The sequence below is a fragment of the Lampris incognitus genome, chromosome 2 (assembly GCF_029633865.1).
Source record: "Lampris incognitus isolate fLamInc1 chromosome 2, fLamInc1.hap2, whole genome shotgun sequence".
Taxonomy (NCBI): domain Eukaryota; kingdom Metazoa; phylum Chordata; class Actinopteri; order Lampriformes; family Lampridae; genus Lampris; species Lampris incognitus.
Window position 1 is genome coordinate 6,344,414 of NC_079212.1, and position 12,884 is coordinate 6,357,297.

General features: G+C 46.0%; 1 protein-coding gene across 1 annotated transcript; it reads left to right on the forward strand.

Moving 5' to 3' along the window:
* Positions 1-6,606: 6,606 nt before the first annotated feature.
* On the forward strand, positions 6,607-12,537 carry ocstamp (osteoclast stimulatory transmembrane protein). Its single transcript, XM_056274978.1, has 3 exons — positions 6,607-6,666; positions 7,965-8,957; positions 12,187-12,537. The coding sequence occupies exons 1-3, from the start codon at positions 6,607-6,609 to the stop codon at positions 12,535-12,537; spliced, it is 1,404 nt and encodes a 467-aa protein (XP_056130953.1).
* The last annotated feature ends 347 nt before the right edge of the window (positions 12,538-12,884 follow it).

Below are 12,884 nucleotides of genomic sequence, written 5' to 3' on the forward strand. Positions count from 1 at the left end.
TTTTTTTAATAAAATTAACACTAAACCTGTTATCAAAAACAATAACAGCCAGTGTCTTTGAATACACCTTTTATGTATCATGCAGAGCAGTGGCTCCCAACCTTTTTCTGAAGGGGCCCCGGTTTTACCATTGTACACGCTGATGACCCCCACCGCCCCCCACCCACATACAATTACAAAAAAAGGGGGGAAAAGCTCCCTGGGGTCGACCCACCTTCTCAGGGTGTTTAGTAGTCTGGTGTCACTGCAGTTTGCCGGGTTTCATACTTTCTGTCGCCAATTTTGTCACCGCAAATGACACATACAGTTCTACTTCTGTCCATCGCCTCTCGGAAGTCCAACTCCGTATGACTTGTCTTCCCTCTTTTTCAGTAATTCGTCAGTCTCTTCCCCCCCCTGACACTTGGCCATTTTCCCATCGGCTCTGTTTTTACTATGTACTTCTGTAATTGGAGGAGCAGGTCATTTAGCCGGCGCGCTCCGCTAGCTTAGCTTAGCGCTGGTGTTCACAGCTACACGCGCCCTTATCGTCACGAGATTTTTTTTCTAAAAGTTTATATCTTTATTTGTTTATTTCCAAATAAAGCAATAAAGATATAGACCTCTAAAATACTCCTTACATTTACTTGCGTTCTTCACAAAAATTCTTACACCCTTAAAATCGAGAGGGCTTCGCGACCGCCCGGTGGAGCTTTGATGACCACTAGCGGGGGTCGGGACCCCCAGGTTGGGAACCACTGATGTAAAGGGTGAACGTCATACCTGTGAATCAGCCTAACTTCACTGTCTCTCATCCTCAACGACGAGGATTGTGACCCATCTGCTCGCGTTGTGAGCTGTTAGTGTTGGCCGAGGCATAGCTCCACTCTCCAACACTGAGTTCAAAAACAAACCGCAGGGGGCCTCATTATTTTACTGTCTGCACCTCCTAAAACCAGGCACGAGGAAGTTGGAGGTGCGACATGTTGACCTCTGCTGGTCATGGAGAGCCCCCTCCATCCAGAATCCTCAGATTAGGAAGGTGGTGTGCCAATGCAGCCGGGCTGACATCTGCTGGCGAGATATAACTGTGCTGTTGTCCTACAACTATTGTGAATAATCCCCAAAACAATATTTGATGAAATCACTGACAGGTCAAACAAGTAAATTGTTATGTTTTGTGTATGTACATTGGATGCTGCTTGTTTAGGAGCCTAGGCCATTGTTCTGGCATATGTATAAATATAGAATATACACTATTCTAAATCGTTTCTGCTGTACTGAATTGTGAACTAAGTCCAATGAATCTGAACTTTTATGATGAGCTGATTGACCTAATTAATACAACACTTCTTATCTTTCAAATAAATTGGGTTATTGCATTGTGTTTGCATGTGTTGACTCCATTTGCCACACAGTAGTTACAGTATGATCTTACAGTAAGTCCTTAATTTAGGTTTGACAGTACGTAAAGGGGCTTATTACTAGCTAGTTAGCACTTTTAAATTAAGTTTATTACTTTTTTGGACACTAATATTTCATCATTCAACCTTCAGTCCTCACATTTGGGTTTACAATAGCTGCTGGTTCAGTTTCACGGCACACACCAGAGGTCCAGCGCAGATCAGTCCGATGTGACTTCATAACCGAAAGTGAGAATGAATGCTACTCGGCTGGCTTCACCCTGGTGTTGAGGCTCCTTTTTTGAAGATCTGTGCACAGCGCTTTAAATTCCTTGCGATTCCTGTTTGGTGTCGCAATTTCTCTGAAGTCACAAGGCCTGCCACAATGGTTAACCTGCAGAACCGATGTAGTTACTCAGTGCTAGACGGGTCAGCTCGGGAGGTCCCACCGTGTTTAAGAGCAAAACTATAAAATTGGAGAACTTGCCCAATACCCACGTGCCATACTGGGTAAGGAAGTGCCGCGTTTCCTTATCCAGAGCCTCTGTATGGTGTTAGAGACCAGAAGCTGCTATTAAGAACTGAATCAAATAAAACAAGAAGAAGGCGGTTGGGTTATTACAAAGTTTCATTTTGAGAAACATGGGGTGAAAACATGACTATCCGTTGTTACTCAGCAGTTTGGTTACACCCAACATAATTTGCTGACATGAATCTCTTGAATTGACAGACCCGTGGAGATGTTTAGGAGAGATGGCAGTGGGGTTTTTAACTAGATTGTTTAACACAATCTTGGAAAGTGAGAGGATGCCTGAGGCGTGGAGAAGAAGCCTACTGGTACCAGTTTTCAAGAACAAGGGTGATGTGCAGAACTGGGGCAACTACAGAGGTATAAAGTTGATCAGCCACAGCATGAAGATATGGGAAAGAGTAATAGAAGCTAGGTTAAGAGGAGAGGTGATGATCAGCGAGCAGCAGTATGGTTTCATGCCAGGAAAGAGCACCACAGATGCGATGTTTGCTTTGAGAACGGTGATGGAGAAGTACAGAGGCGGCCACATTTACATTGTGTCTTTGTGGATTTCCAGAAAGCACACGACAGGGTGCCGAGAGAGGAGGTGTGGTATTGTATGAGGAAGTCGGAAATGGCAGAGAAGTATGTAAGACTTCTTCCCACCCGCTTCCGGTGTGGGAAGATGGCGGCATGAATTCACGTTTGCAGTGGCCTCACCCAGTACCGTCCATGCAGTGTCTTTGTCCACGTCCGCGTCTAAGTTTGTCTTCGTCTGATGGCTGGGAGAGCTGGTGCTGGATCGGCTGGGAGAGCTTGACCTGCCTCATCCTATGGGCCCAGGGACCACGGCCCTGCCTGGAGCTGTGCCCAAAGAGGTAACACCGAAGGCGGTCTGACAGGACACGTAAGCGGGGCAGTTTAAGCTAACTGCTAGCCCATGCAGACCGGTAGTTCGCATAACACCGAGGGCGGTCTGGCAGCGGCCTCGCCTAGCGTTGACTGTTTTTAGTGTTGTTGTGTGGAGTGCAGAGAGGCGTGTCACATGTGTCTGGCTGGGAGAGCTGGCATTGGATCGGCTAAGGGAGCTTGGTCTGCTGCATCCGGTGGTCCCAAGGAGCATGGCCCTAACCAGAGCTGCACCTGAAGAGGTAACACCGAGGGCGGTCTGAACAGATGCAGAACCAGGGCAGGCTAACCTAACTATTAGCCCATGCAAATCGGCAGTTCTGACAGTCATCCTGACAGATGTTCCTTCTATTGGACAGTGATTTTTTCTTTTTGTTTAGTTTGCATATATGTGTTAGTTTGGGTATGTGTGTTCTTGTAGTTTTGGGATGGGTTTTTGTCTTTGTGTTGCACTGCTGTGGGCTGGGGGAAACGATATTTCGTTTCGGATGTGTTCCTGCTTCCTGAAGAGTGGTTCAGGATATGTATGAGGGCAGTGTGACAGTGGTGAGGTGTGCGTTAGCAGCGATGGATGGGTTCAAGGTGGAGGTGGGATTACATCAAGGATCGGCTCTGAGCCCTTTCTTGTTTGCGGTGATGATGGACAGGTTGACAGACGAGATCAGGCAGGAGTCTCCGTGGACTATGATGTTCGTGGATGACATTGTGATCTGTAGCGAGAGTAGGGAGCAGGTGGAGGAGAGCCTGGAGAGGTGGAGGTATGCACTGGAGAGAAGAGGAATGAAAGTCAGTAGGAGCAAGACGGAATACCTATGTGTGGAAGAGGGAGGACAGTGGAATGGTGAGGATGCAAGGAGTGGAGGTGATGAAGGTTAATGAGTTTAAATACTTGAGGTCAACTGTCCAAAGTAACGGGGGGTCCAGTAGAGAGGTGAAGAAGAGAGTGCAGGCAGGGTGGAGTGGGTGGAGAAGAGTGATGGAGGAGTGATCAGGAGTGATGTGTGACAGAAGTGTACCAGCAAGAGTTAAAGGGAAGGTTTACAAGATGGTAGTGAGACCAGCTATGTTGTATGGTCTGGAGACAGTGGGGCTGATGAAAAGACAGGAGGTGGAGCTGGAGGTGGTGGAGGTGAAGATGATAAGATTTTCATTGGGAGTGATGAAGAAGGACAGGATTAGGAACGAGTATATTAGAGGGACAGCTCAGGTTGGACGGTTTGGAGACAAAGCAAGAGAGGTGAGATGGCTTGGACATGTGTGGAGGAGAGATGCTGGGTATATTGGGAGAAGGATGCTGAATATGGAGCTGCCAGGGAAGAGGAGAAGAGGAAGGCCAAAGAGGAGGTTTATGGATGTGGTGAGGGAGGACATGCAGGTGGCTGGTGTGACAGAGGAAGAGGCAGAGAACAGGAAAAGGTGGAAACGGATGAGCTGAAAGAGGAAGAAGAAGAAGACTCTTGAATTCATCAGTTCTAACCTGAGTTGTGATCCTGTATTGTGTGACGTTTTTGTGATCCTACACATCCAAATGTGTTTTCATCTTTCATCTATATTTTCTGTTACGTTCTCTAGAATACCACATCTACGTGTGTGTGTGTGTGTGTGTGTGTGTGTGTGTGTGTGTGTGTGTGTGTGTGTGTGTGTGTGTGTGTGAGAAACAGAGTGAAGTCATACGTGATTTTTCGTGTTCCAGAAAGAGAAACGCGATGGCTAGTGAAGATGGATCGATAGCTAAACTTTAAGTCGTTATTTAAAGTTTTTTAAACGCTTCTTTACAGAGTTTTTTTTTTCCTTTAAAGAAAAAAGTTAAATGTTAAACTTCCCTCTCGTTGTCAACAGTTCAACGGAAACAAACTGGAGTGAGGGTGCAGGTCCCATCCTGCTGCAGATGTTCCCGTATTGAACCTGCCAGTGGCAGTAGTCTTAATGCACGCTGAGATGAAGTCTAAAAAAAAAGAGCAAAAACAAAATTCAACTGGTCACCTTTGCAGTTTAAGTTCATGCAACGTGTGACCATGTTCCCTGAAGGCCGCCATCCTGGGACACAGTGCTTATTGAGTCAAAACCATCGTGACAGATCACTCGCGTCAAAACCACCAAAAATGACTTGCTTTCATTGTGTTGTGGAGCATCACAATCACCTGAGTCACACCGCATGTGCATGTGTGTGTGCATGTGTGACAGCAGTGTCACGCACAAGGACCTTTTTTTTATCCACATGGGAACTCGGCAGCGGCCCAGTCGCTGACTTGATGCTGACTGTTCAGCAAGTTCCTTTTTTTTTTCTTTCTTTCTTTTCTTTTTTTTTTGTTGCACCCAGATTCCCTCCGAGCATTTCTCAAACCTGCTTTATTCAGCTGACATCTTCACAGGCTGCATGAAGTTCACCATGGAGACTCGGCACTCCGTCACCCCGTCCAGGTAAGATCATAAATTCTCCACGATTTGAGTTCTTCTATTTGTGGTTTTCTGAAAATAGAACAGAGTCGAGTCACATTCAGGGGATATAATGCCCAGCAAAGTGTCTACGCTATAAGTTACATTATGAAGTATACAGGTTCGTTTTTGCAGATTTATATTGATAACTATACATATATATATATATATATAGACAGCTGATGATTGCTCACGGCATGAAATAGGCTTGTACTGTCTCATAAAGAATTTACTTGAATCACTGAATTATATTTATATATTTTATGTTTTATTAATATTATTGTATATAATACTTATATTATTATATATTTTTATTATATATATGTGTCTAATTTATTCTCTCTATATTCTGTTATCATTTGAACTAGGGGAATTAAGACGGTCTATTCATAATGCACTTAAAAATATAAATCTTGCAAGCCCAAAACAATAAATGTCTCCATTATGCAACTTGCAGTTTTTCATTTAATAATAATAATAATAATAATAATAATTATTATTATTATTATTATCTGAATATAAAATAAGTACACATAGTGTCATAGATGTGAATCACAGCTGTTGTGTTGTGAACAGAATGATATTGGCTCACTGTCCCAAGTGTGTAATATGAAGTGGGTCTAGTGGTGACTGCAAACAGCATGTAGGCTGACCATGCATCATGGGTTTTGGAGAGAATTATGCCTCTGTCGGCTATATTAGTCACAGTTCACATCTGGAATTATGAAAATAGCCCAGCATCATGTAACACTGTGGTCATATTTGCATCAGTTTGTAGTGTTAGTCCAGTTTTGAAGAGCAGTAAATGCGTACTCAACCAAGCTGAATCTTTTTACACCAAGAACCGATCACCGATGCCAGTGTTCTCATTAAAGTCCAACAAAGTTGTGTTTATTTGTAAGTTATGCATATTTCTAAAAAGTGTGTGCTGTGAATTAAAAATTTCCTTGTACACAGTTTGCGTACTCGGTGTAAAATTAGGGGCGCCACTGCTCACAGACATTTTTAGAGGGGCCGCACCCCCAAACCTCCACAGCTGACACAGCTAAACATTCACATTCAATAATTCAGCAGATGCTTTTATCCAAAATGACTTGCGCAAAAGTGCGCAATTTAGCAGACACATTAAAATATCACCAACTGGCATTATGGCGCTTTGGCAGTGCCAGATGAAGTAGTAGTAGTAGTACATTTGCAACATAGCAATCCTGTGATAGTAGTACTACATTAAGTAGTAATAGTAGAATATTTGCAACATAGTAATTCTATCATAGCCGAGAGTGCATGTCATATCACGTGCATTTAGTGGAAGTCCTTCTGCGAGGTGGTGGAGTGGGTTTAAATTGACACAAGACAGAAAACGGGCAAATGAAGCTGCCAAGTGCAAGGAGAAAAGGACTTCGTAATAGAAACGATAATAGAATAATGGTGTGTTAAAGGTGTTTTTCCACTGGCAACTTTGGCCAAGCCGAGTGAAACCATGCTACGTTGACTTACATTTCCGTTAACAGTTTTTCAAGCTATAAGCAGAAGATGCCAAGCAAAATCCTAACAAAGGCCTGAAAATCTATGATGACCAGCGACTGGCCACCAGCATGATCACCAGTAGCTGGCCACCAGCATGGTGACCAGTAGCTGGCCACCAGCATGATGACCAGCAACTGGCCACCAGCATGATCACCAGCACCTGGCCACTAGCATGATGACCAGCAGCTGGCCACAAGCATGATGACCAGCATGATGACCAGCAACTGGCCACCAGCATGATGACCAGCAGCTGGCCACCAGCATGATGACCAGCATGGTGACCAGCATGATGACCAGCAGCTGGCCACCAGCATGATGGCCAGCAACTGGCCACCAGCCTGATGACCAGCAGCTGGCCACCAGCATGATGACCAGCATGGTGACCAGCAGCTGGCCACCAGCATGGTGACCAGCAGCTGGCCACCAGCATGATGACCAGTAACTGGCCACCAGCATGATGACCAGCAGCTGGCCACCAGCATGATGACCAGCATGATGACCAGCAGCTGGCCACCAGCAACCGCTGCACAGTGCGATAGTAAACAGGGTGCTGCTTTTACATGTCATCAACTCAAGACAAGCATGTCATCAGCTAAAGGATCCAGCTTCAAGCGGGTAGCCCTGTTGTCATGGAAATGCAAATCCAGCCGCGCTGGGTTGACATGCCGAGTCAAACCGAGTCAGGCCAAGCCAGCACACATGAATGGAAAAGGCCTATTAGTAACAGCCAACGTCTATTCAAACTCAAAGTGCCATCATCAGAGACTTCTTTTAAAATGCAAAGTGATTTAAATTGAATTTAAATTTAAATTGAATTAAATTCAAAGTAAATTTTAATTTAATTAACATTATTAATTATTTTATTTCATTGTTTTATTTAGTATTTTAATTTTATTTTGATTATTTTATTGTGTTTTGACTTTTATTATTATTAATTTAATTAATTTAAATTAAATGTAAGGATTTAAAGTGGGCTTTGATGAGGAGAGGCTTTTGGTCTTTCTTAAAAGAAGTCATCTCTGACGGAGACCAGTGACACTGAAAGTCAGGTCGTGAGCGTGTGAGTTCACGAGGCAAATCCAGGTTCATGAGGTGGTTTGCATCTAAAAACACTTTTTCAATCTAAGTTTGATAGTCAGAAAACCCCCATCTGTGTCATGCTCGTATGCTTCCTTCTCAGGAAAGGACCCTGCAGCAAGGCCCTCAAATCTGTCCTACGTTATCTGTGGGACGTTTACTCCGCCCCTGCACCGGCCAGCAAGGAGGTCCTCACGCTGCTGTCTCTGTGTCTCGTGATGGCCATGGTGACCGGTGGCCCCCTGTACTTGTGGCTCTCAGGGACTCTCCGATATGACCGCGAAACCTCCACGAAGACCGCCTGTGTCTACGGCGTGACCGTCTTCTTCCTCTCGTTCCTCTGCCACCCCCTGCGCTGTGTCCTGACCATGGCCCTGCCGACCCTCTGCAGCAAGCAGGGCCGCAAACTCGTCGTCTCCGCCTCCTTCATGGTCCTTGTGCTGAACGTGCTCCCCAACGTGATGGCCAACACGGGGGCGGTGGTGCAAATCTTCAAATGCACCTCCGAGGGCTTCGCCAGGACCCTTCTGAAGTCGTCTGACCTCTGGAACAGGGTCAAAGGAGACCTTGCGAGCGAGTCCATGAAGGTCAAAAGTGATAACATGAATATGGTCACGTATCTGCAGAAGTTTGATCATTTTACCCAAATCGACCTTTCGGAGGTCAGAAGCGTGTTTAGAAATGTCAGTAGACGGATGGAGACCAACTTTTCACACGCCAGGAATTTACTAAAGGAGTACAAGTTGCTGTCCAACCGGATTCTCGCCGCCATTTTTCTCGTTTTGTTGTTGCTTGAATCCGCCTGCTACTTGAAATCCTACCTAACGTCGCTTCAGTTTGACAACGCGCACCTTTCAAAAGAGGTACTGCAAAAAGCAAATGATGCCGAACAACAAATAGCATCCTCTGAACAGGTGATCCGTCCTGCAAACTGCAAGATAACGAATGAAGAATGCTCCTCGTGCTTCATATCTCTGGTTCTCGTGACTCTGAATTTCGCTGCCATGGCCCTCATGATCGTTCTGGATTACGTTGTGTATCACGTCGTTCAGATGAATGTGCCCTTGCTTCTGGATCTTCCCGCAATCTCCGCCAGGATCGGTGTCAGTTTTAAGGTAAAATGTTATTTGGATTTATCCCCAATGATGTAATGACAAGAATCTGGTGAGATTATCCAACATAACTCGCAAAGTACTATGAGGAATTCATAGGCTTTATTAGTGGTCACAAATTACTTTATCAATAGTTAATAACTTATCAATATGTTATAAAACAGCGTCAAGATGCAATAATGCATCAGTTAAAACCAATTTTGGGTTGCCAGGTTGGGAGCCCACATTTGATCAATGAGATTCTCCATAGACATTCTCTCAGAAGCCACGAGACAAGACGACAGCCGAACTACTAACCACTACCGAACCTTAACCCCAAACTTATCTGCTCCCTAACCTTAACCCTAAACTTATCCGCTCCCTAACCTTAACCCCAAACTTATCCGCTCCCTAACCTTAACCCTAAACTTATCCGCTCCCTAACTTTAACCCTAAACTTATCCGCTCCCTAACCTTAACCCTAAACTTATCCGCTCCCTAACCTTAACCCCAAACTTATCCGCTCCCCAACCTTAACCCCAAACTTTCCACTCCCTAACTTTAACCCCAAACTTATCCACTCCCTAACCTTAACCCCAAACTTATCCACTCCCTAACTTTAACCCTAAACTTATCCGCTCCCTAACCTTAACCCCAAACTAATCCACTCCCTAACTTTAACCCCAAACTTATCCACTCCCTAACTTTAACCCCAAACTTATCCACTCCCTAACCTTAACCCCAAACTTATCCACTCCCTAACCTTAACCCCAAACTTATCCACTCCCTAACCTTAACCCCAAACTTATCCACTCCCTAACTTTAACCCTAAACTTATCCGCTCCCTAACCTTAACCCCAAACTAATCCACTCCCTAACTTTAACCCCAAACTTATCCACTCCCTAACTTTAACCCCAAACTTATCCACTCCCTAACCTTAACCCCAAACTTATCCGCTCCCTAACCTTAACCCTAAACTTATCCGCTCCCTAAACTTAACCCTAAACTTATCCGCTCCCTAACCTTAACCCCAAACTTATCCGCTCCCTAACCTTAACCCCAAACTTATCCGCTCCCTAACCTTAACCCCAAACTAATCCACTCCCTAACTTTAACCCCAAACTTATCCACTCCCTAACCTTAACCCCAAACTTATCCACTCCCTAACCTTAACCCCAAACTTATCCGCTCCCTAACCTTAACCCTAAACTTATCCGCTCCCTAACCTTAACCCCTAACTTATCCGCTCCCTAACCTTAACCCCAAACTTATCCGCTCCCTAACCTTAACCCCAAACTTATCCGCTCCCTAACCTTAACCCCTAACTTATCCGCTACTTAACCTTAACCCCAAACTTATCCGCTCCCTAACCTTAACCCCTAACTTATCCGCTACCTAACCTTAACCCCAAACTTATCCACTACCTAACCTTAACCCCTAACTTATCCGCTACCTAACCCTAGCCCCTAACTTATCTGCTACCTAACCTTAACCCCAAACTTATCTGCTCCCTAACCTTCACCCCAAACTTATTCTATGTAATTGTAGTTGTTGTTGCCACTGCATGAAAATTGACGTTTGCATATGAATTGTGCAACATTTTCAAGCTGTTTTGTTTGCAGGCCACTTGCTGATAATGTCTTGATGCATACTCAATAATCCAGACAAGAAAATCAAAGACGGTTGAATCAGTATCCAGATGAACTGGTTCACAGCAGATCATCCATTTCCATTTCTTCCTGTCCTCTGCACCTTCCTCTGCCACCTCCAGCTCCACCTCCTGTCTTATCATCAGTGCCATTGTCTCCAAACCATACAACATAGCTGGTCTCACTACCATCTTGTAAACCTTCCCTCTAACTCTTGCTGGAGCCCTTCTGTCACAAATCACTCCTCACACTCTTCTCCACCCACTCCACCCTGCCTGCACTCTCTTCTTCACCTCTCTACTGCACTCCCCGTTACTTTGGACAGTTGACCCCAAGTATTTAAACTCATACGCCTACATACAATGTGGATATAGTAGATGTTTTTAATTGGATAGGCTGGGGGTTTTTCTTTTTAGTATGTGATTGTTTTCTAAACGGGCTGCACGGTGGCACAGTGGTTAGCGCAGTTGCCTCACAGCAAGGTTCTGGGTTCGAGCCCCGGGGTAGTCCAACCTTGGGGGTCGTCCCGGGTCGTCCTCTGTGTGGAGTTTGCATGTTCTCCCCGTGTCTGCGTGGGTTTCCTCCGAGTGCTCCGGTTTCCTCCCACAGTCCAAAGACATGTAGGTCAGGTGAATCGGCCGTACTAAATTGTCCCTAGGTGTGAATGTGTGTGTGTGGGCCCTGTGATGGCCTGGCAGCCTGTCCAGGGTGTCTCCCCACCTGCCGCACAATGACTGCTGGGATAGGCTCCAGCATTCCCGTGACCCTGAGAGCAGGATAAGTGGTTTGGATAATGGATGGATGGATGGTTTCCTAAATGTAAACTATCACTTTTTTTGCACTGCAGTGTTAAGTCTTCCATTACCAGATTGTATGGCTTAGTCTTACTCATAGCTGTAAAAGTATTTCAGGTTTTTGTTTTTTTTTGTCAGGGAGAGAATTCAGCTGAGGGGGCACAGTGACTTTTTTGGATGGGCCCGGACCCCCAAGGCCCGTCCGTAACGCCGATGCTGGCTCCCAGCCTGGCAACCCAGAAAGTCTATTTACCAATGCCTTATAACATCTTATTACTGATTTATAACACATCGATGAATGAGTTGCTAACCGTTTATGAAGTAATTAGCAACCACTTATGAAGCCTTTGTAAAGTATGCCCTGTTGTAAAGTGGACAACTGCATGGATTTGCTCATGGGGTGTCAGGGCTAGCCCACATAAAGGTGCACATGAAGCAAACCATAGTGTGGCAGTGTAACAACCTGGGATGTGTAGACTCGCTAGCCCTTGGTTAACGGGTCGGACCCTTTGGCTGACTGGTTAGCGCAAACACCCATGGTGCAGGGAACCCAGGTTTGATTCCAGGCTGCCCCCAGGATTCTGGCTATATTGGTGGGAGAGGTGGGATTCCCGAAGGAGGAATGTTGCGAGAATTAAGGGGGCAGCCAGGAATAGAACCTGGGTTCCCCGCACCACGTGCGACTGCACTAACCAGTCAACTAAAGGGTCCGACCCGTTAGTCAAGGGCTAGCGAGTCTAGTCACCCATGGCCGTTCCACTGTTACAAGTTTCTGTGTCACTAACTCGTGTCCTCGTCTCTTCCGATAGGTGTACTCGTTCGTCCCCGCCCTTTGCAACATCCCACAATACTGCGTCAAACATCAGCTGACGGACTTCCATAGGGACTACCTGCTGGCCTTCAGCGCCGAGGCTTCAGGCTGTGATGTGACTCGTTCGGCTCCAAACCTCATGATCCCGGTGCTGCTGGGCTTCCTGTGGCTGCTCAGCTACGGCCTGGTGTTTCTGGAGGTCTACGCCCGACGCGTGCGTCGACAGGTGTGCGCGTCCTTCTTCAAAACGCAGGAAGCGAGGAGAGCCGCGTTCTTGTTGAAGAAAATACGACTGAAGCAACAAGGAAAGGAAGAGGAGATCCTCTCTGTGCAGACTGCTCATGGATGAACAGCTTACGTCACCCTTTCTGCACTGGTTTTTTTTTCCCGCCTAATTTTTAATTAATGCAGTCTCGGAGTTTAAAGATACAATCCTGGAGCGTCCGGGTAGCCTAGCGGTCTATTCTGTTGCCTACCAACACGGGGCTCGCCGGTTCGAATCCCCGTGTTACCTCCGGCTTGGTCAGGCGTCCCTACCGACACAATTGACCGTGTCTGTAGGTGGGAAGCCGGATGTGGGTATGTGTCCTGGTCGCTGCACTAGCGCCTCCTCTGGTCGGTCGGGGCGCCTGTTCGGGGGGAGGAAGGGGGAACTGGGGGGAATGGCATGATCCTCCCATGTGCTACATCCCGCAG